The sequence below is a fragment of the Plecotus auritus genome (genome assembly GCF_963455305.1).
Source record: "Plecotus auritus genome assembly, chromosome: 6".
In the NCBI taxonomy this organism is placed as follows: domain Eukaryota; kingdom Metazoa; phylum Chordata; class Mammalia; order Chiroptera; family Vespertilionidae; genus Plecotus; species Plecotus auritus.
The window spans coordinates 24,639,753-24,664,105 of record NC_137773.1 but is presented as its reverse complement, the minus strand read 5'-3'; the positions used below and the strand labels follow the sequence as shown (position 1 = coordinate 24,664,105).

The following is a 24,353-nucleotide window of genomic DNA, read 5'->3' as shown; positions in this document are numbered from 1 at the left end:
GCAACAGAAATAAAGCACTCAGCCAAGTGCACGAGAGGCAAGAACAGCTTCCTGCTGCCTGCCGAGGGGAAGGTCCTGCATGGCAATCACCAACGCACAGGATGTTCCAAGCGTAACCCAACAAGTGCAAGCAGACCCATGCCCACAGCAAAACCTAATGAACTGAGGCAAATTAAGTGCAGCAGCAGGTACAGCTCTGCCCTAGGGCAGCTGCAGAGCCTCCCAGGGGCCAGCTGATCACTTCCTTTGTTTGCCCTGCAAAGATGGAGTAGCCACCCATCCCCTTACTACACACCACACACACCACACACACACACACCTCATTCACGACAGACAAAACACAACTGCACTGCTCCGTGCTAAACTACCAAACGTCAGTGGGTTTTTGTTTGGCTTTTATTTATTTTATTTTTTAAACGCCCATCCTAGCTTGTGGTATGTCCCTTCCTTGGGGGGGGGGGGGGGCATCATTTCAGTATATTCTGGAGGCATCCCAGCCCAGGGCGCGGTATTTTGCGGCGAAAGCATCTTGCTGGTAGGAGTAAGTGTGCTTCTATACCTGATAACGGCACCTCCCCTCTCAACCCCGCCTAGGGCTCGCCCAGTGCATCTGACACCCGCAGGCCCGGGGTGGCTCTGTCTCGCACACAATGGCAGCTGGACACCGCATGCACACAGCATGCGCCGGCGATTGCAAACTAAAATCTGCTCTAAAAACTCAGCCTTTTCTTGGGATGGGGAGGAGAAATGACACGAAAAATGTAAAATGCATCGAGGGGAAAAAAAACAAACAACAAAAAAAACACAACAACAGTTGTCATGCCCGCTCCAGCCACGTTAGCTGTCCAGTCCCGAATATGACGCACTGAAATATGAATCGGGTGAATGCAGGCAAGAAGGGAACAGGGTGAGGGCGGATGGTCCAGACACCCCAATCACCCTGGCGGCACGGCGGGCAGCGCCACGGGGCTGGAGCTGGGAGAGGGGCGCGGTCGGGCTGCCCAGTACGCTGGGGAAAGGTGTCATCGCTCCACACCCCGCCCCGCCCCGCCAAAAGCAGCCTTAGACAAAAAGCACCCCTGGCCTGGGGCGGCGCACACCGACACCCCCGGAGGAGCGGGGATTCAGGGAGAGCCGTGAGCCCAGCGTTCTTGGGGAACTACCGGGCGGTGGGAAAGGAGGCTCCATAGTCCTCAATTCTCCGCGCCAGTGTTTGGGTTTCCTCTTTGTTTTGTTTTCCCCAAGCCCCAGGGTCGCTCCGTCTGGGTGGCGCCCTCCGCGCCGGCTGGACTGACCGCCGCTCTCCACCCCCAGACCCGGGTCTCTGTCCCTCCCCGGGGACCGGACCAGGGATCCCAGCCGCCCCGCCCGCAGCGCAGCGGACCCGGTGAGAGGGAGGGAGGCGGCGGCGCCCGGACTCACCGTGATCCTCGGGATGTTCTTCTTGCCTTGGTAGGACATGGTGGCGGCGGTGGCTGAGCAACGGCGTGCCTCCCTCCTGCTTCGGCTCCGGCTCGCCCGCGCCTTCCTCAGCGCACAGCGCCCCGAGATCAGGTGGAGCGAGTGGTGCGCTGGCCGCGCCGCCGCCTCCCCTCGCCTCCGCCCCCCTCCCGGGCTCCCGCGGCGGCTGCCAGAGACAAAAGTAAATCTCCCTGGTCCCCCTTTCACCCTCGGCCCCCCCTCCGCACACACAACCTCCTCCACTCGCGTTCACGCCCGGGCGTTTTTTTTTTCTTTTGCGGTGCCAGCTGGGACCCCGTAAGACAAGAATGGGAATGGCTGATCCGCGACTCCTCCCTCTTCTCTCTTATCCCTATTGATTTTCCTCTTTGCATCTGCCTCACCCACTTTTTCTTTTTCTTCCTTTTTTTTTTTTTTTTTTTTTTTTTTTTTTTTTTTTTGTGACTTGCTTGTGCGGCGGAGCCAGGCCGCTCCACGGCCACCAGGGGGCGCGAGGGACTTTTCCGGGCCGGGATGCTGCAGTCTCAGGGTAGGAAGAGAGCTCTGGTGTCGCCCTCCTGGCCTCGAGGGCCAAGCTCGGGGAAAGCGCCAGCGCCTCCCACCAGCTCCCAGTCCGATTTCTCCCCGTCCCCACCCTCATTTCAGAAAGGTGACAGCTCTGGGTGTCCCAGCCAGAACCTGCCCTCCCCCTCCATCCACCTCGCGGGCTGGATGGGGTGGCCGCCGCCTTTGTTACAGCCAAGCGCGGGGCGCTGCCTCTGCTGGTCGCTGGGTGTGTAAACAGCCGGTGCAAAGCCCTTAAAAAGCCCAGAACTGGCCAGACTTGGTGCGCCCACCGTTATCCTGAGACCAAGAGAATAGGTATCAGAAAATGTTCAACAACCCACTCACTCTCGGCTGCGAGGGGCCCCGTGGCAGCTAATACCAACTGTTTTCTGAATTTTAAAAAATATTATCAAAATAATGTTTTAAAGGAACGCTGCTGCCTGATTCTTAGTATCGAAGAAAGAGTATTGATGTTGCTCTGTGCATAAAAAGCAGACGACACCTTTAAGGGAAGGCACGTTACTGCTGGGCAGCTAGGGATTTTTGTGAGTCAACCTGTTCACATTCCTGAGTTTACTTTAGGCAGCAGGGCTGATAGTCAGAAGTCACCGTTATTAGAAGCAAAAACATGCCCTCAGCGCTGGAATACATTGTTCCTTTAGCTACCTGCTTAGAGTTAACTGCCAAGGGAGGCAAATTTGGAGGAGCCACTGTGGGTGGGAGGTGAGTGGTGCTTGACTATGGGAGCTTCGAGCTCTCCTGAAAAATAACACCAATCATAGCACTTAAAAACAGCTATGGCTTGCTGTGCAAAAATGATAAATCCCTCTCAAGATAAGTCTCCTACATCCCCACTCCTCGACTGTGGATCCTAATGCCCTACTAAACAGAAATTCTTTAGATCTCATGAGGCATGACTAGGTCTGCGTGAGGAATCTTGAATTCACGTTTCTGTTAGGCAGAATACTGACCACACTTCAGGATATCTTTTCATTAAGTTGAAGGCTTACTTTGCAATGGAGATGCAATAAAAAGCATCTACAGAAAGAGGACAGAATACTTCAGCTGGGGCTTTCCAGAAACCTGACATAATCAAAGGGGAGACTAAGGCCCCCTGAAAACACTCCCTTCTTGAGTTAATCCAAGCTTCCCGTTTATTCATGCGTAACTAGACTGAATGCAGGCTTCACAGGAAAAGTCCACTCTCCACTGTGATACTCTGCCTAGGACAATGAATGCCAGGCAAAGGTCACCTCCCTGGACTCTTTTGCAAGCACAGGGGGGAGGAGGTGAGAGACGGAAACCAAAGGCACGCCCTAAACATTTTGCTTTGTTCTTAAAGCTTAAGTGCTGAGACCACTAGCCAAGAGTTGTGAAATTACAAAGCATTCTGGGGATTGACATGCAAATAAGCAGGATTATATTTAGAACAGAGTAAAAGAATTAAACTACACACTATGAAACCCTGCAGAGGTCTCTGAATCTTTCCCATAGTTTACTGCCCCCAAGTTTTTTGAGGGGATTTTGCAAGTTCTTCTTTTAAAAAAACAAAAATAAATAGGGGACATTTATAGTCCTAAAGAAATATTACTACCTCTTTTTTTTTTAAAAAAAATCCTGTGTTTCTTTGCCTGTCTTGCATCCTAATTATCTCCTCGGTTATGGTCATTATGAACCAGAACACTCTACTAATGAGATTGATAACATACTTTTTTGGTTAGTTGGTCCTGTGTGTGTGTGTGTGTGTGTGTGTGTGTGTGTGTGTGTGTTGTTTCAAGTTACAAGACTTGGTTCAACTCTTTGAGGTCAGGTTTGCCTGCAAGAGGCCATGCAGAATAGGACCTGTGATTTGTTTCTCTGGATCAGAGTGCTGTGACAAGCCAGGCACAGGAATGCATAATAACCAGCTAATCGATTCAAGCTGTTCTCATCAGAAATGTAAAACAAACACCATTTTATCCCTCTTTCATCCCCTTCAATCATCTCTCTCTTTTAAAATCAAAATCAAGTGTCTGAGATGAGTTTGAAGGAAAAGCCCTTCTTTGGCTTTGCCTTTCTTATTCAAGGGGTAAGAGAAAGGCAGCGATCAACATAAGATGCCTCTGTGTCTGGCCAAGAGGGTGAGGAGTGCAAGCAGCATGGATGTTTTCCACAGTAGAATGACTCTGAATGGTTTTCATTGGATACACAGCAGTACTTGGCTTTAGGCATCTCAGGAAACTATGAGAGAGGGAGGGAGACACAGAGAGACTTAATTTTTGGTCCCAAAGAAACTTAATTTTGGCCATCAAAACTACCCACCCATAGACTTCCACATTTCAATCAAGGCTAAGTTTTTCTAGTAACTCAGGCCAATTCAATCCAATCCAATTTGCATTGCCTATCCAATCTGTCAAGAAATGCTGTTGCTTCTGTCTTCTGAATACATCCAGAATGCAACCTCTTCTTTCCATCTACAAACCTGCTATCTGTGTCTAGCACTATCTGCTGTTACCTGGACTCCTGCAGTAACCTCCGAACTGGGCTCTCTTCTTCAGCATCATTCATTCATTCTCACAATTTCACATGATATTTACCTTGTGCTTACAATGTGCTATTATTTTTCTAGGTACTAGTGTTCCAGGGTGAAGAATAATAATAATGTCCCAGATATCACATACTGGTAGTTGACTTTATACCTTATCAACAGAAGGTCCTTTGTTAGCCCTCTTCTGTATTTTATTTATGTTGGTGGTACTTTACACCACATGACATATTAATTTATTATTGAGTATTATCTTCTTTCCCATCACTAGAATGTAAGCTCCTTGAGAGCAGGGAATGTGTCTGTTTTATTCACTGCTATGTCCTGGGTGTATGAAATAGGGCCTTGCCCAAAGAAATTGCTCAATAATTAGGTGAGTGAATGCAAGAATGTTTTAAATTCTATCTGAAGAAAGAGTAGATGGAGTAAGAACTTTCCTGTAATTTAAGGGCATGTGGTTAGAATCTAGACTTAAGAATACTTTTGCATCTCTTGAGCTACTTAGAGTTTCCTGATTCTATATTTCAGAGCAGATAAATTCAAGATGGTGAGGAATCACTTTGCTAATATGATACAGTCACAAATTCCAAGGCAACACATGTGTCAAAGAATAGCTCAGTAGAATAGGTTAGGTATTTATGCACTGACTAGAGGCCTGGTGCATGAATTCGTGCATGGGTGGGGTCCCTCGGCCTGGCCAGCGATCAAGGCCTATGGGGGGGGGGCCCACTGACCAGGGGGAGGGGCTATAAGGAGGTTGGCTGTGGGAGCGCACTGACTACCAGGAGGCAACTCCTGCATTGAGCATCTGCCCCCTGGTGGTCAGTGCGCATCATAGCAACTGATTGACTGGTCATTCCAGTCGTTTGGTCATAAGGGCTGCTTAGGCTTTTATATACACTGAGTGGCCAGATTATTATGATCTCTGAACACATAATAATCTGGCCACTCAGTGTATATCCTATATAATAAAAGGCTAATATGCAAATTGTCCCCTCGACCAGGAGTTCGACCAGCAGGCAAGGCGGCCAACCGCCCATGTCCCCTTCCCCTGTCCAGGTTGGCCGGACCCCACCCATGCACGAATTCATGTACCGGGTCTCTAAAATATATATATATATATATATATATATATATATATATATATATATATATATATATGTTTGTGTGTGTGTATATATATATATACACACACACACACACACACACACACACACACACACACACATATATACACACACACACACACACAGAGTGGCCAGATTATTATGCGTTCAGAGATCATAATAATCTGGCCACTCAGTGTATATAGATTATAAAGCTACAGCTTTGAAGGGAAATGCCACCCAAGTATATGAAGAGGTAAAAAAAAAAAAAGCCTGTGGTCATTTAAGAATTTCTTAAAAAAAATTTTTTGATGAGTTCAGAGGGAAAACTATGGACTTAAACCCAAAATGGTTTACTGTTTAAGAATCTGGATTTAGGAGTAGAAGGACCTTGTTCCATATTGCAATTCATACACTTCCTATTTCCATGACCTTCAGCAGATTTCCTCAACTTTTTGAGCCCTGGTTTCATCATCTCTAAAATTAGCATCGAATTACCTACCTTTACAGTGTTTTGTGATGATTTATTGATCCATTCAACCTACTATGGGTACCTAGGCATTAGAGATACAAATGTTTGAACACAACAGATAAAATCCCTCTTTACGCTTCCATTTTAGGGGCAAGTGCATTGGGGATAAATAAAGCAGGGATGGCACGGTGAAAGTCATTCCAGGGTTTTGAGGATGGGCTGGAAAGTTACATACAGGGGTCACAGAAGGCAAGGTGATAGGATGGTAGCTTAGACCGAATGGTAACAGTGGAAGCAGTGAGAAATGGTTGGATGTTGGATCTATTTCAAGGTAACGCCAACAGTAGTTGCTGAGTATTTGACTGGGGTATGAGAGAGAAGAATCAAAGATTACACTAAATGTGTTGCCCTGAGTAATTCCAAAGATGAAGGCGAGATAGGAAAAACTGTAGGAGGAATGGGATTGGGAAGAAAGGTCAGGAATATGTTTGTGGACATTCCTATTAAACATCCAAGTGAAATGTTGAGCAGTCTGAGCAGGCAGGTGGGTATTTGAGGTTAGAAATCTAAGGGAAGAGCTAGGAGAGAAATAGGAGTTTGGGAGTTGACAGCCATTAGGTATTATTTAAAATAACAATGCTGGATGAGATGACCAAGGAAGTGAGTGCAGATAGAGAAGAAATCTGAGGTAAGTAGCATCCCTAATGGAAATGAGCAGCCAGGAAAAGAAGCAGAGAGAGTGGTCAATGAGACAGAGGGGACAGCATGCAAGTATTGTGCTCTGAAGGTCAAGAAACAAAATTATTTCAAAGAAGAGAATGTGTTCACTTCCCTAATTGCCACTGAAAGATTGAGGAGGATGAGAACTGAGAATTAATCAGTACATGAAAACACTGTCGAGGTCACAGAGCACCTACAAAATGATTATCGTAATACCCATATCACAGTGAGGGTTTTTTTTGTGAGCATGTATGAAATTATTCAGTGGTATTTACTGAGCACCTACTATGTGTGTGCCTGTGCCAGAGCAGTCTTAATGAAGTTGTGGGGGTGAAAATCAAAGTGGAAATTAGAGACATCTAAGATAGGCAACTCTTTCAAGGGATTGTATTGCAAACGGGGACAGGGAAATGGAACAGTAACTATCAGAGAAAGTGGAATCTAATATGCTAGGAATATATCATGGTGTGTACCAGTGGGCCTAATTCAGTAAGGAGAGGAAACTTCATGGTGCAGGAAAGAAATGGGATAAATGCTCTATCATCTTGAATGGACCACACAGGTGACACCTAGTGTTCAAAAGGAGGGCTTGCCCCTTAGCAAGGAGCAAGGATGGTTTCTTCCCAGTAACTGAAGGGAAGCGCATACTGGCACAGAGACAGGTGGCTAGGTAAATTTCACAGAGGGAGTTTATGAAAGTTCTCTTGTGATTGTGTCTATTTTCTCTGTCATCAGCTAAGACAGTCTGGGGGAAGGTGACAGAAGTTAGAAGGGAGAGGAGTCGGCATGAATTACTTTCCCAGGAGAGTAAAGGGCCTAGGGCTGTGGTCGGCAAACTGCGGCTCGTGAGCCACATGCGGTTCTTTGGCCCCTTGAGTGTGGCTCTTCCACAAAATACCACGGCCTGGGTGAGTCTATTTTGAAGAAGTGGCGTTAGAAGAAGTTTAAGTTTAAAAAATTTGGCTCTCAAAAGAAATTTCAATCGTACTGTTGATATTTGGCTCTGTTGACTAATGAGTTTGCCGACCACTGGCCTAGGGAAATAGGACATATGGTGTGATTATCTGGCAGCACTAAGGAGTTCCTTCTTTTAGTAGCCACGAATTTAAAGAAAGACGCATAAGCATGTTTGTTGATATTCCTTCAGCCGTGTACAGCTGTATGTGTACAGAGTATGCAGGCATGGGGTAGAGAGGGTGCACAATTTAACAAGGGCTTTGCTAGGTGAGTGCTGACAAGGCAGAGAGAAACTCAACGGAATTGAGGATGAGGCCCGGGATCTCTGCTGGTCAGGAGACAAGGGAGGGCACAGATCTATACACGAGTAAAGGACAGGGAACATTTGAAGATTAAATATAAGTATTCATGTAAAGCTCTTAGTACAAAGTAAGTTAATTAATTAGCGGGCAGCTATTCCTACCATTTTTTTCAATAGAAACAAATGCTATTTGTTATTATTAATGAAACAAAATCAAATTAAAGAAAAACAAATAGGCAATATAGAGGGTCTGCAAAGCTAAATATCGGTTATCATCTATAATTTGAAAAGATTAATAAAACTGTTGCAATTGTATCTTTTTTTAATTCACATTTATTTATTTATTTATTTATTTATTTGGACATTCAATATTATTTTATATTAGTTTCAGGGCCTACCATTATTTTTAATGTTCTGATTATTATTTGCGGAAGTCATTTATGTCAGGGACTACGTGTTATTTATCTTTGTAGACCCAGCTCTTTTATGATGATTGGAATAGGGTAGAAGCAATGCAGGGTGGTAGGTATTTAACTGAATAGAGGGGGAAGTCAAAAATATTCTGTCTTCATTTTAATCGCCACAATATCTAAAATGAGTGCTTAGCCATGTACACGGTTTTTACTCTTAAAAATATTTTCTACTTTTAAAAAACAAATTTATGTTTTCCTATATTAATATGCCAAACATTTCCCCTAGTCCTAATTTGAAGGGTGGAGAAAAAAATAGTCCCAAAACAAATATAGAAGAGTTTTGAAGGGGCAAATCCACACATCAGGTCTTTGTGAAATAGAGAGGCAATTCTAGTGTGAATAAATAGTTAATCTCAGAACTGCCCGTTAAGTATTTGGGTCTATTAATTTCACCTACAATTAAAAGGAAATCTTAGTTGTGTAATTCCAGTGTCACAGAATGAAAATCAAAGTGGTGATTCACCTGCTATTATTAGATGTTTACATATTAAATACACAGAAATAACCTGACAAACAAGCCTGCCCTTGTTATACATAAGCCATAAAAGAGAGGGAAAAAAAAAAGATTATAAACCACCGAGTAGTATTCTCATGGGCTTATCCCAAAATCACACTTCCACCAGTGAGAACAAAGTGTGTACACCTCCTTCTCCCCGGACGGAGCTTCTCATTCACTTCTTTAGTAGAGAATGATTCTGATGGCCCCTGGCCTTCTCCATTAGCTTTCATGGCAACTCATTTCAAAGCGAGAGGCAGGATTATCCAGCTGAGCCCAGTGTAATCACAAAGGTCCTTAAAAGAGGGAGGCAATGGGTCAGAGAAATAAAGGGAGATGTGATGTTGGAAGCAAAGGTCAAAATGATGTGGCCACGAGCCAGGGAAAGGAGTCCACCTCTAGAATCTGAAAAGGGCAAGAAACAGAGCTTCCAGAAGGATTGCAGCCCTCCTGGTCCCTTGATTTTAACCCTGTAAGACCCATTTTAGACTTCTCACTTCCAGAATTGGAAGAGAATAACTCTGTATTGTTTTAAGCCCGTAGGTGTATGATAATTTGTTTCAGCAGCAATAAGAAACCACAATAGATAGAAATCAAAGTGAATCAAGGATTTATGATTGGGAAGCTAAGATCAGTCACTCACTAATGGAATGACTAGTTTCCCTTGCCCAATTTCTGGATGTGACCTAGTTTTCAGGCATAAAAAAATGTTACCTGGAGGAGAAGCCGGATCATCAGGAGGAAGGAGCCTGCAATACCATGTCTAGTGTATATGACAATGACTCTTCTACTCCCTCCTCAAGGGCCATATAGTAATGCCACTATCAAGTGGGAAAGAGAGTAACTAAACACCCTAAGGACCAATGGATACAAGTTCCCAGCTGACACTGATACACAGAGCTAGAAGCATTATCATAGCTTTTCTGTTGGAGAGGAGGCATGTTGAGGCCAGGTATAAATGGACCCCTGGTCTAGATCTGGCTTACATTTGCTTCTTTGGGTTCACGGATCATCTGGTGATCATTTTCACATACTATCAGTGTTGAAGGATTCCTAGGCAAAAAGGGGAAAGATGAAAAGATCAAGGAAAATAAGGTCATGGGTAGAAACATATGATGGACCTATGGAAGTGGGCATGAAGACTAAAGATATAGAAATTACATATCAATGCCCTCTCCAGAGAGCAACTATCACAGAGGAGACATGAAATGAGCAAGACAAAATGACTCAGTCAGTTGACATCAGCCAGGCTCCATCATTAACCACCCCAATATTGGCACAATGGGCTCATGGATGGAGTAGATACAGTGACAGGGAAGAAGCTATGCAGGGAACCAACATCCACTCATCAATGCTGATCCAGCTACTGGTGCTGTCAATCATCCACCCTGCCAGCAACAGAGAGCAATACTACCTCGCCAACATGGCACCATCCCTCAAAGATACACAGGACCACTTCATGATAAGTTGACTACATTTGGACCCTTTTCACACTAGGAGGCACAGTGATTCATTCTTACAGAAATGAACACATGCTAGGTATGTAATTGCCTTTTCTGCTGCTAGGACCTCAGTCAATACTACTATTTGGGGGTTTAAGAAGTGTTTGATGTACTAAAATGGGATCCCACATAACATCACATCAGATCAAGAGGCCTGTTTAAAAGCAAATGAGATGCAAGAATGGCCATGTGATTGTGGGATCCACCAGTTATATCAAACTAGTAGCCTAGCCCTGCGCACGAATCCATGCGCCAGTAGGTTGCTGCCGCCCTCCTGTAGCTTTCAGCCCACTGCCACGCCCTCCTGTAGCTCCCCCTGCACCCCCCCCCCATAGCTTACTGCCCTACCCCCTCCTGTAGCTCTGTGCTGCCCGCTTGTAGTTCGCTGCCCCACCCTCCTGCAGATCCGTGATCCGGTCATTACGCAGTTGGTCATTATGTCTCACAGAGTAACGGATAATTAGCATATTCCTCTCTTATTATATAGGATGCCACATAACCCTGAAGCTGCCATCCTGAGTATGGAAGAATGGCCTACTGAAGGCACAACTGAAGCACCAATTCAGAGATGATTCTTTGTAAGGATAAAGCACCATCCTCCAAGTTGCACTGGACATTTTAAGTCAATGCCCTCTATATGGTGCTGTGGCCAGAAAGAAAGAATACATGGATCCAAGAACCAAGGGTAAAAAGAAGCAGAAGTGACCCCCTTTGGCCTTCACTCCCAGGGACACAACTGGGAAATATGTGCTTCACATCCCTGCAGCTCTGGGCTGTTTAGTCTTTTCCCCCAAAGGGAAGTGCTTCCACCAGGGAGCATAGCAAGAGTCCAACTAAACTCTAACTTACAGCTGCTACAGGGCACTCTGAGCTTTGTGCCCAGGGACTCAACAGACTAGAGGGCAAGTTGGCATCCATGTAGGTCCCTGATCAGGAGGAGGCAGGGCTGCTGGCACACATGAGGATGGGAAGATGAATGGCACCCTTGAGAGCCAATGGGTTCTTTTAGGTACTAGCTTGCCTAGTCTTGGACAAGAACATCAGCTGTACCCTGAGAAGGGCATGGTGACTAGGGGCTCAGAGCCCTCAAAGATGAGGGTCTGTGTTCCAACACCAAGTAAATCACCTGGCCCAGTGAAGGAGGTAGCTAAGGATGAGGAGAACCTAGAATAGTAAAGGGCCATGGTAAGTATTATTGTGGCCTTAAGACCAGCTATGGAAAAAGAGGCCCTCAGACCCCCAAGAGAAGAGCTACCCACAGGTCCTAGAGTTGTTGCACCGAGCACTTACACAAAGAAGTGAAATGAGCAGTAGTAGCAGCGCAAGGAGGGGTCTGCAGGAGACACAGTGAAGCTCCACCCAGCTCCCGGTTCAGGACTGAAGGATTTATTCCAACAGGTACTCACAACTCTCAGTGGTCAGCCCTTTCTAGAAGCTGCCCTTGTCTAATATACCCACCCCTGCAAGGGCAGCCTGATCCAGTCATTGGTTAACAAGAGCATTTAAAGGCCTGGCCTCCTAGCCACAAAAGAGCAACAACTATAAGGGTTATCCCAACTTCAGGCTGTAGGTCAGCTTATGTCTTTGTTAAAGATCACATCACAGAGAGACTTCACCCTGGGCCCAAACCTCCCCTTTCTTCCCTCCTCTTTCACAATTGTTGATTCTAGGGACTCTCCCTAATAAACATCCTACTCTCCCTCAGAATCTGCTTCCCAGGAAACCCTACCTGTAACCATGAGGCTGCTATTAAATGAACATCTACCTAGTGTGACATTTTTATTTAGCCAATATTTTAAAACGCATAAATTTTGTACTCAAATTTGGATTTCTTTAAAAATGAGAGACTTGGCAATTCTAGGCTCATAGGCACACATCGGTGCCCACCAGCTGGAACTGAATACTGGCTGACTTTTGAACAGAACATGTATTCTCCTAGTCATAATGCCTGCTCCTTTCTCTTCCTTTCCACAGAAGCCTGTATATATACGTGCTTCCATGTATCTATGCCACTTGCCTGGCTATCATCATTTGAGCTCTGACATCAGACCATTTAAGACTCTTTAGTTAGTTAGGCCTTAAAGAATAGGGACTCTGGCCCTGGCTCAGTTGGTTAGAGTGTCATCCCGATAGGCCAAGGCTGGGGTTCAATTCCCTGTCAGGGCACATACAAGAATCAACCAATGAATGAACCAATAAGTGGAACAACAATTTGATGATTCATTCTCTCTCTCTCTCTCTCTCTCTCTCTCTCTCTCTCTCTCTCTCCCTCTCCCTCTTTCCTATCTCTAAAATCAATCAATAAAAATAAAAAATAGGGACACTATGTCTCAAAGGTGTGGGTTGTTCTTTTCCAAGGTCCAGTGCCTGTTCAGAATTGAGAGAGCAGTGAGCTCTCCAAGGAGCTACCTATACCCCAGCCCACCCCACTCCACTCCCAATGGGCCCTAAATCACAAGACTGACTCCGGGAACCACCAGACCTTCTGTTAAAAGCCTGCTTGAGAACACGCACTGGAGCTGCTAGATCTAAGGCTACGTGCAGTCAGTTTCACCCTTGGGCTGAATGGAAACACATGTGACTGGATTCAGATCGCTGCCTGTGAGCACAACAGCTCACTCCAGATGAGGGATGTGAGCTTCACTCTTGGATGGAAGCGCAGAATAGCAAGCCAACCCCAAGTACAAGGCTGCAACCCCAGTTTATATTTTCCAGGTTTCCCATCCGTCTCCAGGAAGGGACTTTGGCTGTATGTCCTTTGTTTTATTTCCTCTGGTTTCCTGTACTGAGCTGTAGCAAATGCTCTAGCCATAGGGCCTCCTGGCTCCCTATCTTTTCAGAGAAGTAGGAATGGCAGACATGTATGCCTGAGGGTCTAGTCACAGTTTCTCTAAGCAAATTCCCAAAGGAGCCAGAGAATGGAAACTGGTCCTTAGATCACAACTTACTTATCACTGCCTCCATTACCTGTCTGTGAGTCTCCAATCATTCCCCAGTACTCTGAGTTTAAAGTCTCAGATTCTTAATATGATACAAAACTCCCCATACAGGGCCTCTGCTCATCTCTGTGGCTTCATTTCTCTTCACTCCTGATTGTACTTTCTGGTCCAGTAACCCTAGGAACGACTAGTTCCTCTCTCATATCCAACTGCTTGCCTATGTCATACTTTCTGCCTCCAAGGACTATTCCCCTACTGGACTTGGGAAACTCCAGGCATGATCTCTTCCAGAAAGCTTTCCCTGACACCTACTCACTGCCCCCTGGTGCTTCCTCAAGCCTCTGCCGACTTCCAGCACTGCCCTTACAGAGCATGTTATACTTGTCGTTTTGTTGGCCATTGTCCTCAGGATCCTTGAGGGCAGTGCTATGTTTATTCCTCACTGTATGCCCAGTGCCAGCATAGTGTTGAGTATTGACGAAGGCATGCATGAGATGTGTACTGAATGCCTAGGATGAACTCATGCCAACATACATATACTATACAGACGTGCATGCACACATCTGTACACTCATAAACAAACTCAAACCAAATGTAAACCCTCCTGGAGAGCAGAATCCTGAAGGGTTGGCTGGGGTCGCAGAAAGTTTTGGATGGACTCATTTGCATGCTAACGGGATATCATTTAGGTAGACTATTAGTGAAAACGCCTTGTTAGAAAGTTAAAGATAACAATATCAGTAAAACAGTTTTTAAAAAAGAGGGACTGTATTTATTTAAAAGATTCAAGTGTAAGTATCCAGCCGGGCTGGAATCAGGTCCTGTCGGCCACAGTCTCTTTTACCTTCAGAGGCCTCATGGTCATTCACTCCACTCTATTTACACTTGCTACATTTTTTCTCTACACATTTGGCTGCCCCATATTTCTGTGCATTAAGGAAATAAGAGAATAAAATAAGTCTCTTGGTTCTAGTTCTCAATTGGAAAGAATTTGATTGGTTCTGCTTGAGTCAGTTATAAACCTACGACCTAATGACCTATGGAGGAGAGATGGAGTAATCACAACATAAACCTGACTGCAAGGAGCCCACCCACGTGGAAAGAGAGAAAAAGGAGCCATTATGATCTTGGCAGAACCCCGAAAGAGGACTGGTGCACTGATTCTTATCTGCTGTCCACACCAACGGGCCGAGGAGGGTGCCAAAAACTCATACATCATGAACAAGGGAAAGAAAAATTGTCAGGTTTAAGATCGAAATTCTCTAACAAGTTCAGGAGAGGGTAGATGAGATAAATTTTGCAAAGGTGACCCTTGACAATGCAAATTTGCCTGCCTGCCATATGCTAATAGCGTTCTCAGTCCACGCATTACAGGCATTTGCATCTCTCTCTCCCGCCCCCCTTTCCACTCTCTCAGGCTTCTTGGTTTCTGTCTCTGATTGTCTTTTTGCTCTAGCTTCATTATTATTTTAGATCTTCAAAGAAATCAAGTCCATGAGACCATTGTGATCAACCCACTCAATCCTATAGTGGAAGCACATGAGATTACAGAAGTCATATGGTTTGCCAACCCCTAACCCCATAGTCAGTGACATGATTAGTGTAGGTTTTGACTTCTACTCCAGAGACCACCCACCCTCCATGACATACTGCCTCGCTTCATCCTAGATCCGTGGTCGGCAAACTGTGGCTCGCGAGCCACATGCGGCTCTTTGGCCCCTTGAGTGTGGCTCTTCCACAAAATACCACGGCCTGGGCGAGTCTATTTTGAAGAAGTGGCGTTAGAAGAAGTTTAAGTTTAAAAAATTTGGCTCTCAAAAGAAATTTCAATCGTTGTACTGTTGATATTTGGCTCTGTTGACTAATGAGTTTGCCGACCACTGTCCTAGATATACAGAGGTATTGGGGCCGAGGCAGGATCATGCCCTGTTCAAACCTACAGTAATACAAAGCCTCAAATGAAATAAAATTCTGTGCAATATCGGAAAGAGACGAGTAAATGCTGAATCAGAGGTGGTGTTGTGAAAAGAGAAAAAGAGCCCAGCTGCTGTGCTCAGTGGTTGAGCACTGACCTATGAACAAGGAGATCACTGGTTCGATTCCCAGTCAAGGCACATGCCTGGGTTGCTGGCTCAGTCCCCAGTAGGGGTCTTGGAGGTGGTAGCTGATCAATGATTCTCTCATTATTGATGTTTCTATCTCTTTCTCTTCCTCTCTGAAGTCAATAAAAATATATTTTTTTAAAGCGAGAAAAAGAATAGTCAAGGGTCCCACGTTTTAGCCATGTCTATTTTATTAACAGATTATTTGACCATAAGCAATTCATTTAACTTCTCCTCAGATCTTCAATGGAGAATATGGAATTTCCTTCCAACTTGGAAGCAAATCATTTATTCTCCATTGGGCTGATGATCAAATGAGATCATGGAAATGCCCCCATTTGGAAAAAAAAAAAATGCACCCATAAAGGCTATTTGAACGCCAGGCCTTAGTATTATTTTTTCCATCATGTTACAAACATATCCAGGACTGATATCTGCTCAAAGGTCTAATTACCATCGTTTCCAAGTATGACCCTCCCTGTAAGTACCTGTTTTTCGAATTATGTATTTCTCCAGATGCACGTTTCTACTTTTCCAGCTGACCTCATTTGTTCATTTCCTGTCCATATTTCTAATCTCTCTAAGGTTGCTCTGCACTATGTCTCTTGCTCACTAGTGTCTATAGCATCATGCTATTTACCCTCATCTGCAGATGCAATTACCATAATAGGCTTATAGCCTCTTTCCAAGCCATTAATAACAAAGCGAAATGAAATGTGTCTGAAGCTGCGTGCTGCCGCATCTTCCTGGGACTTGCAGCCTGCCATTGTTCATTCTTGTTGGGGTTTTCAGCCAGTTTTGAGGTCATTTCTCACGATTCAGAGAACCTCCTAACCCATCCCAAGACTGTTTCGTTTGTTTGGTTTTAGTCATATGGGAAGCAGACCTTGTTTCTCCTGATCATAATAAAATAAAGTAAAATAAAGTAAGTTATAACATGCCAACACATAAGGATAAATCAGTGGTTCTTTTCCAAACTTCTACTGCCCCACATCAATGTACGGGTGCTCGCTCTGACTCTGTCTCTGTGCGGATCCAGAAATCAGGAGGGCCCACGTTTCCAAGTGAAACTCCAAATCCTTGTGTTTCTTTCCAGTGAAAACCTGCAGCCAAGTTCCTCCATAAACTGGAGGAATAGGGGGCATAATCTGTGAGGCTCACTACAGAGAAAACTTTTCCTTGTTTTTCTCAATAATTTGGCTGACATTAGAGTCCCTTCTTTGCTTCCATTACAACACTTGGCAGTTTCTAAAGAGAAAGGGGTTTGAAGGAGAAAAAGAACACAAAGACTAATCCATGGATGAATAGACTTGATAAATCATTTTGATGGCATGTTATTGCAAACAATTTTCTTTTCTTCTTAGCTTAGAATTAGTTTTTGTTTGGTTCGTAAATCGAGTTCAGCATGGGGTACTCTGGCTTCTTCTAATCTCTGGAATATGTCTGTTCACTTATTAAGCATTTCCTCCAATGGACTTCTCACCAGAAATTTTTGCCTTTTGCAGCTCAAGCTTAAACAGTTGGATATTCAGGTTGATTAAAACCTCACTCTGAACTACCATGGGTATCTCTCAATTTCTTTTAAAAATATAGCAAAAACTTTATGTACTACAACCTTAGAAATGCTAAACTTTAGTTTCTGAATAAAGAGAGAAAAGCTGCAAGTTATCTTGATACCCGAAGTCAGCGATTTGCAACTTTTTTCATCTCATGGCACATGTAAACTAATTCGTAAATTCTGCGGCACACCAAAATATGTTTTTTATTGCTGATTTGACAAAAAGTAGGTATAATTTTGATTCATTCACACCAGACGGCTATTGTTGTGTTAGCTGTTGTCATTTTTTTTTTTTTTACAATCTAAGGGAAAAGAAATTAGCGTCCACCCTGGCCAGGTGGATGAGTAGTATGGAGCATTGTCCTGTACACCAAAAGGTTGTATGTTCGGTTCCTAGTCAAGGCATATACCTGGGTTTCAATCCCCAGTGGGGCCATGTCCGGGAAGCAGCTGATCAATGTTTCTCTCTCACATTGATGTTTCTCTTTCTCTCTCCCTTCCTCTCTCTAATAAAACCAATGAACATATCCTTGGGTGAGGATTAGAAAAAAATTCTTAAAGCGATCAGTGCCCTTGACTAAATAGCCAGGTATTGCATGTTTTAAAAATTCTAGCCCCATACCATTTGAAAATCACTGCCCTAGTTAACTGCAGTGTTTGAAGAAAAGTCTAATTTGTATCAATTCCTTTCATACATGAAAGTAGAAAAGCACAGACTTGGGACACAGACCTGGTTTTCTATCAGGGCTCTATCAAATGCTTGCTTTAGGAAACTGGGGAATTTTCTTAACCTTTTTGAGTTTGTTTCTTCATCTATATAATGGAAATGATACTATATCCATTGTAGAAAATTTTTTAGATTAAATTAGCAAATTGGGGGCTAATAAATACAGTGTCTGGTGCATAGCAGGTGATCAATGTCAGCTGCTTCCCTTGTCCTCCCTTAAATACAAGGACAAAATCTGTCATCTTTTATTAATACATGTGGCTCCCTTTCTCATAACACTATTACCAGGCAGTTTTGAACTGCTAAGAGGAAAATGTCTTTTCATGAATTTAATAAGGATAATGATACTAGGCAGGCATCATTCTAAATGCTTTATATGAATTATTCCATTCAATCCTCACAAAGGAACGTCATTTTACTATTCCCATTTACAGAAAATGATGAGGAAGTTGCAAATGGTTACTAGATGGATCAAGAATTAATGTATATAAAGCATTTTATATAATGCCTGCCACATGTAAATTCTTAATAAATTAGAAAGTTAGTGAAGAAATAAGATTTTTGTAATAAAATTAGATCCCTAGTTGTCATATCCTTTTGTTTATTTTTACATTTATTGAGATGTAAATCATATACTATAAAATTCCAATTCATTGTTTTTTAGTATATTCACAGAGTTTCACAAACATCACCACGATCTAAGTGTAGAATATTTTTATCATCAGAAAAATCCTTTATTTTTTTAAACTCTGAATTTTGGTAGATTTCTTAAAGGAGAAATTGTGTCAAAATGTCACTTCTTTCATACATTGTTGGTTGGAATGGTAGAGCCACTCCAGGAAACAATTTGGCAGTTTCCTACAAGACTAAACATGCGCTAACTATTTGACATCACAGTTACACTCTTGGGCATTTATCCCAAAGAAATAAAACTTACATTCCTACAAAAACATGGACAAGAATGTTCATAGCATTTCTATTGGTAATAGCCCCAAAGTGGAAACAACCCAAATGTTCTCCAGTAGGTGAATGGGTAGGTAGAGTCTGGTACACCCACACAATGCAATACTACTCAGCAATAAAAAGGGTCAAACTATTGATAGATGAAAAAGTAGGAGAAAAGGATGGATCTTAAGGGTATTATGCTTAATGAACAAAAAAATTTCACAGAGTGATATACTGTATGGTCCCATTTATATAATACCCTAAAAATGACAAAACTTTAGGTAGCATGAGACACTTCCTCTAGTGATGAAACAAGTCTGTATTTTGGCTGTAATGGTACTTATGTGAATATGCATGGGGTGAATTTGCATAGAACAACACACACACACACACACACACACACACACACACACACACACAGAATGTAAAAATTGGTGAAATATGAATAAGGCCCTGCTGTCTAGGTAACATTATTATACCACTGATGGCTTCCTGGTTTTGACATTGTGCTACTTCTACATAAGATGTGACCATTGATAAAAGCTGAGTAAAATGTTCAAAGAACTCTATGTACCATTTTTTAAAATTCCTGTGAGCCTATAATCATTTCAAAATAAAAAGCTAAAGTAATGGCATTTCAAAAGGAAAGCCAAGAGGAGTTTTGAAGAGGATGCCCAGACATGAAAGCTGGCAGTATGATATTTTAAGATTGACACAACGTGATCATCATTGCTAAAGACTTGACAGAAAGATTAAATTACAAAACTAATTGCTCAAAATGGAAAATTATTCAAGGGAATGGAAAGAACACCTCAAAAGAACATATAAAAGCAAAGCCTCAAAGATGCTAATAAACATAAGGTAAATTAAAGAATAAATAAAAATGCCTTAGAAAAGGTGGAAAGATTGAAGTAATTAGAAACTACAGGAGTAATCCCATTTAATGGACTGTCTTAACATGTTACCATAAGGAAGAAAATGACTCAAACTCTTGAAAACACTCTTAAAGGTTTTAGAGGGATAAATTACAGTGAAAAAAATCTGAAGTTAATTTTTAAATTTAATCCTCACCCAAGGACATGCTTAGAGAGAGGAAGGGGGAGGAGAGAGAGAGAGACAGCGAGAGAGAGAGAGAGAGAGAGAGAGAGAGAGAGAGAGAGAGAGAGAGAGAGAGACATCGATATGAGAAAGAAACATCAATCAGCCTTCCATAGTGTCTCAACCAGGGATCAAACCAATAACTCAGGTATGTGCCCTGACTGGGAATCGTGCCTTTCAGTTCAAGGGACGACATTCAATCAACTGGGACACTCCAGCTGTGCTGAAGTTAATTTATTTGGATTAAGATCATGAACTCAAAGTAACACCAATAAACACATCCTCAGAAATAAATGTATGATTATTATATTGCTTCTATAGATAATATATATCCTATATAATAAAGAGGTAATATGCAAATTGACCATCACACCCTTGCACACAGATGGCTGCCCCCATGTGGTCACAGATGGCCGCCCCATGTGGTCACAGATGGCCGCCCCATGTCATCACAAGATGGCCACCACAAGATGGCTGGCAGGGGAGGGCAGTTGTGGGTGATCAGACCAGTAGGGGAGGGCAGTTAGGGGCAACCAGGCCTGCAGAGGAGGGCAGTTGGGGGTGATCAGGCTGGCAGGGGAGGGCAGTGGGGGCAATCGGGCCAGCAGGGGAGCAGTTAGGCATCGATCAGGCTGGCAGAAGAGTGGTTAGGGGGTGATCAGGCTGGCAGGCAGGAGAGCGATTAGGAGCCAGCAGTCCCGGATTGTGAGAGGGATGTCCGACTGCCGTTTTAGGCCACCTTGAGGGGTCCCAGATTGGAGAGGGTGCAGGCTAGGCTGAGGGACACCCCCCAACCCAGTGAACAAATTTTGTGCACCGGACCTCTAGTATATATATAAAACCCTAATATGCAAAAAGACTGAATGGCAAAACAACTGAACAACTGAACAATGGGTCACTATGATGTGCACTGACCACCAGGGGGCATGCACAGAACATGGCAGGCGTCAACAGCAGGTGGCAGAGTGCAGAACATGGCGGGTATCAACCGAGGTGGGATGGTGGAGCAGGTGAGCAAGGGCACCAGACCAAGGTGGGGCGCTGGTCGCTATCATCAGGGCGAGCCTCTGGTGGTTACTAAAAATTCTTTGCTCCTGTGCATCAGGGTCCCGCCAGGTGCTCGCACCTGCTGCCAGTGCCTGGCACCAGCCTTGATCGCTCGGTGCCATCAGTGGGTGTAAGCAGCAGCTGCAGTCCCTGATCACCCCTCAGGGCTTCTCCATCTCCCCCTGCTCCTGAGGGGAGATCAGGGCTGGCTAGCCACCACTTGCACCCACTGTTGGCACCAGCCCCACTCGCACCCGCAGCCAGCACCAGAGCCACCGCTCACACTCACTGCCGGCGCCCAGTGCTGGTCCCAATGGGTCAGCACCATCAGCAGGTGCGAGCAGCGGCTACCGGCCCCGATTGCCCCTGAGGGCTTCTCCACCTCCCCCTACTCCTGAGGGGTGATCAGGACAGCCACCCACTGACGGCACCGGCCCTGCTTGCACTTGCTGCTGGCGCCAGCCCAATCGCTCTGCACCATCAGGGGGTGTGAGCAGGGCCAGTGCCATCAGCACGTGGGAGCAGCAGGAGCGGGTCTGCCAGCAGAGAGGAGACAGAAGGCTGCGGTGGGAGGGGCCAGATAGGGGCACAGAGGATGGGCTGAGACCCGCCCCTGTGCCCATCACAGCCTCGTGGCCCACAGTTCCTTTCAAGGTGCACAAGTTTGTGCACTGGGCCCCTAGTAACAATAATAATAAAAAAAAAGAGTAAAATTATTAAGTCCTATCTGCCCCAGAACTTTTCTCAATGTTTTACATGTATTATTTAATTCTCATAATAACCTGGCGTGATTGATACCATTACTATGGCCCTTTATTTAGTAAGAAAACTGAGCCACAATGATTTTAAGTTACTTGACCAAACTCACATAGCAAGTAAGTTGTAGAGCTAGTTAATTCATAGAGCTACAAATGGTCATGAACCCCATTTTGAAATTCAAAATTAAAGAAAGGATATGAATTAATCTCTAATTTTAGCATGGGAAATTAAACCCTAATGCCAGTTAGTCCTTCAATCACCTAGTCAAAAGGAGAAACAAACTGGTTTTATTTATATTAGCATGAACTTTTAGTTATCCAGGGTCCACTCAGAGGACAATTTTTAACTATAAAATAATTAACATCCAGAATGATGAGTAAGGCAATATGGTAGGTTAGATAACTTAGCTCTTCCAACACAAAATATATAAACACACAATTAGAGGCAAAAAGGGGGAGGGGGGGACTGAACATAGACATAAGCAAGAGAGCTGACACTTTGGCTGCCTGATGGGAATTTGTCCATCTTAGTAACCAAGGGCTTGGGTTTTAAAGCTTCAGAGAGAACAAAAAAGCAGGTGGGGTTAGAACAGAGACACCCCTCCCCTATATAAATTTTTGTCTTTCTGTGAAGAAAAGCAAGTAGGAACATCTTTCTAATAAAGGGTAAAGACATGGAACTTGTTGGCCTTGTGCCATGCTCTTGATGGTGCACTGAAAGGTGGGTCTCTTCAGAATTTGTAATGATGGGAGGACCCTCACACAGGCTTGGGTTTTATTTTAAACCACTAAGAATTCCTAAAGTAAGATATGAACATTAAAAATGCTCACCACAGCCCTGGCTGGTTTGGCTCAGTGGATAGAGCGTCGGACTGCGGACTGAAGGGTCCTGGGTTTGATTCTGGTCAAGGGCATGTACCTTGGTTGGAGGCACATCCCCAGTGTGTCGGGGGGGTGCAGGGGGCCGCTGATGGATGTTTCTCTCTCATCGATGTTTCTAACTCTCTATCCCTCTCCCTTCCTCTCTGTAAAAAATCAATAAAATATTTTTTTTTTTAAATGGTCACCACGAAGATACCTTGAGGTATCTGGCAAAAGCAAAACCACTCACAAGAAACACTCTAGACCAGCCTTGGGCAAACTATGGCCCGCAGGCCGGATCCGGCTGTTCTATCCAGTTCTCTTGCTCTCCCCTCCACTCCTTTACTTTGAATTTATATTAGTTCACACAAACACTCCATCCATGCTTTTGTTCCGGCCCTCCGGTCCAGTTTAAGAACCTGTTGTGGCCCTCGAATCAAAAAGTTTGCCCACCCCTGCTCTAGACACTCAGGCTCATTAGATTCTTTCAAAAAACAGCACTAAGATGAGCTAGTTAATTAGATTGCAAAACACATAAAGAGAGAATTTATCATCAGCAAGATTTAGCAGATGCAATAAGTAAACTAAGTCCCCTCCAAACTTCATAAAATAAAAGAATCAGATAAATAAAATCAGTATGTTTACAATGACAAAATTCATAGTACAAATAAGATTTAAGTACAAGAACAGAATGATACAACATCAAAACAGAAAAAAATGTAGATTTTTTTAAAAGGTGAAGGGCATATGTATTCTGGAAATTACAAAGAAATAGACAATGGAATTAAAAATTTAATGGACAGTTAAAAAGCAAATTAAATACATCTGAAGAGAGAATTTGTAAGCTGGGATGTAAATATGATTAAATAACTCTAATTGTGGCAAAAAAAAATATGAAAAGATATGGAAAATACAATGGAGAGGAAAGAGACCAGGACATTAGTGAGATGGCTCACCATAATTATAGTAACAGGAATTGCAGATAGGAAAAGAGGGGATGGAAAGATACAATATTCACAGTGATAAGGGCTAAGACATTTCCAGAATTGTTGAAAGATGTGGCTCCTCAGATTCAAAAAGTATGTTGAGTTCAAAGAAGGAAAAATAAATATACCTAAATCTTTACTAAAATTGCAGAACTCCACAACAACAAAAAGATGTTAAAGGTAAGCAGAGAGAAAGAAAGATTAATTCCAAAGGAATTTTGATTCTGAATCCACATCAGATTTTGAAAACTTCTTTAAAGAAATATGAAACACCACCCAATAAAGGGATAATGTTTAGTATATTTTATTCTTTTTAAAATGTATGTTTTATTATTGATTTCTGAAAAGAAGGGAGAGGGAGAAGAAGAGAGAGAGAGAAACATCAACGATGAGAGAGAATCATTGATTGGCTGCCTCCTGCATGCCCCACACTGGGGATCAAGCATGCAACCTGACATGGGCTCTGAGCAGGAATCGAACCATGACCTCCTGGTTCATAGGTTGATGCTCAACCACTGAACCACACCGGATGGGCTATTTTATTTATTCTAATTCTCAGTAATCCATGCAAGTCACATGTGGACATGATAATAATCTTCCCTACATCTGTGAAATACAATTTTTCAAAATTGTTACCACATGATGAGTCTGGCTCTGGAGTCAGTTGAAAGAGATTCTAACCCTGAGGCCTCCTACTAGAAACTTCCTGACTTTGGGCAAGTTATGCAATCTCTCTCTCTCATTCCACTTATTTATAAAATGGTAGCACTCATA

General features: G+C 43.6%; 1 protein-coding gene across 2 annotated transcripts in view; it reads right to left on the bottom strand.

Annotated features, from left to right (window-relative positions):
• Nucleotides 1–24,353, bottom strand: part of DPYSL3 (dihydropyrimidinase like 3) — a 108,706-nt gene that overhangs the window by 59,457 nt on the left and 24,896 nt on the right. Inside the window, exon 1 of one of the 2 annotated variants that reach the window (XM_080674229.1) lies at nt 1,423–1,636. The exons of the other annotated variant lie outside the window; for it this stretch is intronic. Coding sequence (XP_080530355.1) covers nt 1,423–1,461 — 39 coding nt within the window. The 5' untranslated portion in view covers nt 1,462–1,636. Of the gene's footprint in view, nt 1–1,422; nt 1,637–24,353 lie in introns of those variants that run through there. 2 annotated transcript variants of the gene reach the window in all.